At 46.1% G+C, this 7500-nt stretch overlaps 1 protein-coding gene across 1 annotated transcript in view; it reads left to right on the top strand.

Moving 5' to 3' along the window:
• LOC143299699 (sulfoquinovosidase-like) overlaps positions 1-7500 on the top strand; it is a 22429-nt gene that overhangs the window by 7910 nt on the left and 7019 nt on the right. The window contains exon 8 of the mRNA XM_076613063.1: positions 1110-1235. Coding sequence (XP_076469178.1) covers positions 1110-1235 — 126 coding nt within the window. The remainder of the gene's footprint in view (positions 1-1109; positions 1236-7500) is intronic.

The following is a 7500-nucleotide window of genomic DNA, read 5'->3' as shown; positions in this document are numbered from 1 at the left end:
GGTACGTTTAATGTTATTACTTTTTTTTTTCTTTCTTAAAAAAAAAAAAAAAAAATCCTCCGATCGAGATCTGGCGTAAACAAATGACAGAAAGCAGATCACGTAGGCCTAATCAGCTTGGAACCTTTGTCTTGAAACAGAATATATACAACAGATCCCATCGACAGTTGCCCAAAACAACAATTTCCCCTTCCCTCAATTTCACGAAGACATGAAAAAGTATGCGTGCTGTTGATAAATGATGATTCAAACTGATATTCGATGTGTCAAGTCTCTCCAAAGTCGAAGCCAGATGAGGCTCTGTGTTGAATTTTAAATAGATCAGTTCGAATACTTGGATGGCAGAGATTTGACAAGAAACACGATCAAAGGAAACATAGAAGATTAAAGCAAATAACTGGTGTAATAAAATCAAATCAAATCAAAAACACTTTATTAATCCACATGGAAATTAAGTTGTGCAATCAATTATAAAACGAAAAATGTAAACTTGCTAAAAAAATAATAATAATAATAAATAAAAAATAAAAAAACTCATCGAAATAATTCAAAATCCTTTAGTCGGAACAGGCGATTTCCACCTCGAAATTTCAGCATATCGGTGACCAAGAAAAACCGGCAATATAGACGCGCATGCGCACGCGGTTCTCGCTAAAAATAACCGGGGACTCCCGACGAAAGTGCGCCGGCACGACCTCCCTAATGCCGTTCATCCCGAGTCACCCACCCACAGGTTCGTCATCCGCAGTCTCGACACCAGCAATGTGCACTGAACAATCTGTGCCTTGTCGCCAGAAGGACACACTTCGGATGAGACCCTGCACTGCCGTCGAGTCGCTGCAGCGGTATTCAGTGATGTGTGTGTGTGTGTGTGTGTGTAGGATCTTCATTTTAACGTCTGTTCACTGGTAGTGTTATTAGACAGAAAGAAGAGAGGTCGTGGGTGAGAGAGAGAGAGAGAGAAGGGAATGCCTGTGAATATGAGTGCCGGAAAATGTTAAAGTATGTTTTCGAGGATGTTGGATGTGTGTATGTGTATGCGCGCGCGCGTGCGTGTGCGAATATGGGTGTGCATGGTGTATGACGTGTGTTCACATGGCTGTGGACAGTTGCGGACGAGAGGGGGTACTTTGTGAAGAACTCTAGCGGCCAGACCTTTGTCAACGACTTCGGAGAGTTCTTCTGCGGCACCATAGACCTCACTAACCCTGCTGCCTACGCCTGGTACAAGGACGGTAAGGGGACTCATTGGTTGGTACTGCTTGGTGGCTGTGTGTGTGTGTGTGTGTGTGTGTGTGTGTGTGTGTGTGTGTGTGTTTCTTACTCTTTCTGTCTGTCTGCTGTCTTCTTCTTCCCCCCCCCCCTCTCTCTCTCTCTCCCCTCTCTATCTCCCCCGCACATGGTACCTCGTTTTATCGTCTTATCCGAAAGACCAGATGCTCAGTTTGATTTTCCAGTCAAACTTGGGAGAAACGGCGAGAAGAGCGGGATTCGAACCCACACCCTCACGGACTCTCTGTACTGACAGCCGAGCGTTTGATCCGTTCTTCAACTTGCCTCCTTCCAGAAGGAAGGACGGATGAGAGACATGACGGCTGGGTCATTTATAGCACAGCAGTGACGGCCAGGGGTATCCCGCATGACAGATCATGTTCAGTCATGCTGACAGACACACTGTGCATGACCCATATTCTGTGCGCCGGGTCATGCGGAACACCACCTGACTGCAGCCTGGAATAGCACCAGGTAGTCACACACACACACACACACACACACACACACACACACACACACACACACACACACACACACACACACACACACACACACACACACACATTCATACGAGCAAACACTCACACACACACACACACACACACACACACACACACACACACACACACACGCACACACACACACACACACACATACACACACACACGCACACATCCATACGAACAAACACTCACGCAAACGCGCGCTCGCGCGCACACACACATACACACACACACATACGAGCCCGAATATCATGGCAACGGAAGTCCGAGTACACCTTCAAAATAGATACCGTGATCATTTACAGATCTACACAGATGGCTCACTATTAGACAATGGCCAAGCAGGTTCAGCTTTTGTTATACCAGAACTGAAAACGGAAAGATCATACTATATTGGTAAAAATCGTTCAATATTCACTGCTGAACTTATTGCTGTTCTTATGGCTCTAAATCATATTCTTGATCTTCCAATTTGCCTTCTACAAGTCTTGTTTTGCGTTGATTCCAAATCTGTATTATGTGCTTTAAACTCACCAAATTGTAAGAACAAATCTAAAATCATACTAGAAATCAGCCACATTTTACATCTTTTAAGCTTGAAAGGAACACATATTACGTTTTTCTGGGTTCCTTCACATCTTGGTATTCTCTACAATGAATGGGCTGACAGGGCTGCAAGAAAAGGTGCAAAGAACGAACAGGGAACCATAGAACTTTATGTGCCTCTATCTGTACAAGAGGGTTATCGAATACTAGAAAAAACATCGTGGAACAAAGTCAGAGAATTATACCAAGAAAACGGCAAAGCTTTAAACCATAGTGTAATTAATGGTCAACAACCGGGAACTATCGATCAGTCAAATACATACAGTAATTCAATAAGATTAAGGCAGATTCATACATTATCAAACAGGATAAAACTGAACGCTTTTGTAACAAAGTTCAGCAAAGATGTCAGATGCATATGTGGAGAACATATTTCTAGCAACCATGTAATATTCGAATGTCAGAATCTAAAATGTTTTTTGCCAGACTTCACCAAAAGTTCTTTTGAATGTGTTACTAACAATTCCAATATGTTATTTGTTATTGCAGAAGGTTTGCTGCATAGTCCTATAGGACATTTGTTATAGATGTTATATTTGTTTGATGTTGGCGTTTATAACGTTTCCATTTTTCCTAGCGTTGTCTCTCCCTATTCACCCTCCACACATACACACACTTTTACCCCTCCCCCTCTCACAGCCCCTCCCCCCACGGTTTTTTTTTTTTTTTTTTTTTTTTTTTTTTCGTCTAATATCACTTCAAGTGGAAAGACGTTAAACTGAAGACAACAACAACAACACATACGAGCAAACACTCACGCACACGCACACGCACACGCACACACACACACATACACGTACATACATACATACATACAAGTAAACACTCACGCACACGCACGCACACACACACACACACACACACACACACACACACACACACACACACACACACACACACGAGCAAACACACACACACTACCCACACCACACACACACACACACACACACACACACACACACACACACACACACGTACATGCATACATATATACACATGTACACATCTACTTACTAACACCCACCAACACCCACCACCCACCCCAAACACACACACACACACACACACACACACACACCTGATATTTTTGAGTGCCGCAGGGGATCAGTTGGGAGTGTGAGGACAATGATGACAACTTGACAGACAGCTGACTTTTCTGACGTTTGAACTAACTGACTCTGCGTGCATTGGGGAAGGGGGAGTTGGACACACACACACACACACACACACACACACACACACACACACACACACACACACACAGACAAACACACACACACACACACACACACACACACACACACACACACACACACACACACACAAGCACGCAGGCACGCACGGACGTATGCACGCACACATACACACATTTCTCAAGACAAATGGTTTGACATTAGCAAAATCCTCCTATAACTCAAGTGAGAAACATTTTTTTTCCAGACTAAGCGCGTTGGGTTACGCTGCTGGTCAGGAATCTGCTTGGCAGATGTGGTGTAGCGTATATGCATTTGTCCGAACGCAGTGACGCCTCCTTGAGCCACTGAAACTGAAACTGAAACCTCGCAATGTAAACATACCTACCCACTTTCCTCGCAATGCTACCCTACCTACCTACCCACTTTCCTCGCAATGCTACCCTACCTACCTACCCACTTTCCTCGCAATGCTACCCTACCTACCCACTATCCTCGCAATGCTACCCTACCTACCCACTTTCCTCACAATGCTACCCTACCTACCCACTTTCCTCGCAATGCTACCCTACCTACCTACCCACATCCCTCGCAATGCTACCCTACCTACCTACCCACTTTCCTCACAATGCTACCCTACCTACCTACCCACTTTCCTCGCAATGACACGTTCTTGGCATCAGAGATCTTTTCCCATCCCTCCTGCGGCCAATCAGTGGCAGCCTCTGTGCGTGTGTGTATGTGTGAGTTTGTTTGTATGTGTGAGTCTGTGTGTTTGAGTGCGTTTATTCATGCGCGAGGGTGTAAGTGTACACAAGTGTCAGGAGAGTTCTGTGCACGTGCGAATGTGTCGTGTGTGTGTGTGTGTGTGTGTGTGTGTGTGTGTGTGTGTGTGTGAGTGGGGGCGGTGCGGAGGGGAGGGGGGGCAGAGGATGAGGTATGTGAGTGTATGCATGCCTACATTGTGCATGTGGGAGCAACGGGATATTGATACGTGCGGGTGTGTATATATATCTTTGTATATATGTGTCTGGGGTTGGGGGTGGGGGATATGGGCGTATATGTGTGTGCTTGTAAAAGTAAGTGTTCATCTGTGTGTGTGTGTGTGTGTGTGTGTGTGTGTGTGTGTGTGTGTGTGTGTGTGTGTGTGTGTGTGTGTGTGTGTGTGTGCCGTAGAAGCTCCGATACGTAGCCTAGAAATGAGTGTGTGGAGGAGGGAGGTAGAGGAGGTGCAGGGTAATGTGTGTGTGTGTGTGTGTGTGTGTGTGTTGAGGCTCATGTACGTTTATGTGTATTTGACTGTGCTTTCATATCGGTGAAACTGCATGTTTGGTGCATATCTGTTATGCATATGTTGGTGTATGGGTGAATGTGTGTCTCCATGTTTTACATTTAATTGCTTATTTATCATCATTGTTGTCTTATTTATTTATCTATTTATTATTGTTATTATTATTATCATTATTATTATTATTATTATTATTATAATTATTACTACCTTCTTATATTATGATTATTATTTATCTATTTATTCATTTATTTACTTATTTATGTACGCTTATAGTTGACTTCATCAAGTTTTTTGCGCCTCATACATATTTTATTTGTAGTGGTAGTAGTTTTTTTAATTCACCTTTTTTTCGTTTCTTTTTTTAATTCACCTTTAAAAAAAAAAAATATTCACCTTTCTTTTTTTTCTTTTTTTCCCCTCAAGGCCTGACTAAGCACGTTGGGTTACGCTGCTGGTCAGGCATCTGCTTGGCAGATGTTGTGTAACGTATATGGATTTGTCCGAATGCAGTGACGCCTCCTTGAGCCACTGAAACTGAAACTGAAACCTCGCAATGCTAACCTACCTACCCACTTTCCTCGCAATGCTACCGTACCTACCTAACCACTTTCCTCGCAATGCTACCCTACCTACCTACACACTTTCCTCGCAATGCTACCCTACCTACCTACCCACTTTCCTCGCAATGCTACCCTACCTACCTACCCACTTTCCTCGCAATGCTACCCTACCTACCTACCCACTTTCCTCGCAATGCTACCCTACCTACCTACCCACTTTCCTCGCAATGCTACCCTACCTACCTACCCACTTTCCTCGGAATGCTACCCCCCCTACCTGCCCACATTCCTCGCAATGCTACTCTATCTACCTACCCACTTTCCTCCCAATGCTACCCTACCTACCTACCCACTTTCCTCGCAATGCTACCCTACCTACCTACCCACTTTCCTCCCAATGCTACCATACCTACCTACCCACTTTCCTGGCAATGCTACCCTACCTACCTACCCACTTTCCTCGCAATGCTACCCTACCTACCTACCCACTTTCCTGGCAATGCTACCCTACCTACCTACCCACTTTCCTCCCAATGCTACCCTACCTACCTACCCACATTCCTCGCAATGCTACTCTATCTACCTACCCACTTTCCTCGCAATGCTACCCTACCTACCTACCCACTTTCCTCCCAATGCTACCCTACCTACCCACTTTCCTCCCAATGCTACCCTACCTACCCACATTCCTCGCAATGCTACCCTACCTACCTACACACTTTCCTCGCAATGCTACCCTACCTACCAACCCACTTTCCTCGCAATGCTACCCTACCTACCTACCCACTTTCCTCCCAATGCTACCCTACCTACCCACTTTCCTCCCAATGCTACCCTACCTACCCACATTCCTCGCAATGCTACCCTACCTACCCACTTTCCTCGCAATGCTACCCTACCTACCCACTTTCCTCGCAATGCTACCCTACCTACCAACCCACTTTCCTTGCAATGCTACCCTACCTACCTACCCACTTTCCTCCCATCGCTACCCTACCTACCCACTTTCCTCCCAATGCTACCCTACCTACCTACCCACTTTCCTCGCAATGCTACCCTACCTACCTACCCACTTTCCTCGCAATGCTACCCTACCTACCAACCCACTTTCCTCGCAATGCTACCCTACCTACCTACCCACTTTCCTCGCAATGCTACCCTACCTACCAACCCACTTTCCTCGCAATGCTACCCTACCTACCTACCCACTTTCCTCCCAATGCTACCCTACCTACCTACCCACTTTCCTCGCAATGCTACCCTACCTACCTACCCACATTCCTCGCAATGCTACTCTATCTACCTACCCACTTTCCTCCCAATGCTACCCTACCTACCTACCCACTTTCCTCGCAATGCTACCCTACCTACCCACTTTCCTCGCAATGCTACCCTACCTACCTACCCACATTCCTCGCAATGCTACCCTACCTACCTACCCACTTTCCTCGCAATGCTACCCTACCTACCTACCCACATTCCTCGCAATGCTACTCTATCTACCTACCCACTTTCCTCCCAATGCTACCCTACCTACCTACCCACTTTCCTCGCAATGCTACCCTACCTACCCACTTTCCTCGCAATGCTACCCTACCTACCCACTTTCCTCGCAATGCTACCCTACCTACCCACATTCCTCGCAATGCTACCCTACCTACCCACTTTCCTCGCAATGCTACCCTACCTACCTACCCACTTTCCTCGCAATGCTACCCTACCTACCAACCCACTTTCCTCGCAATGCTACCCTACCTACCTACCCACTTTCCTCCCAATGCTACCCTACCTACCCACTTTCCTCGCAATGCTACCCTACCTACCTACCCACTTTCCTCCCAATGCTACCCTACCTACCCACTTTCCTCCCAATGCTACCCTACCTACCTACCTACCCACTTTCCTCGCAATGCTACCCTACCTACCTACCCACTTTCCTCGCAATGCTACCCTACCTACCTACCCACTTTCCTCGCAATGCTACCCTACCTACCTACCCACATTCCTCGCAATGCTACCCTACCTAGGTAGGTCAGGTCAGGTCTTTAGATCTGCTACTGGTAACCTGTAAT

This window comes from Babylonia areolata, chromosome 25 (assembly GCF_041734735.1).
Source record: "Babylonia areolata isolate BAREFJ2019XMU chromosome 25, ASM4173473v1, whole genome shotgun sequence".
NCBI classification, from domain to species: domain Eukaryota; kingdom Metazoa; phylum Mollusca; class Gastropoda; order Neogastropoda; family Buccinidae; genus Babylonia; species Babylonia areolata.
This window is presented reverse-complemented; position numbering and strand designations above follow the sequence as displayed.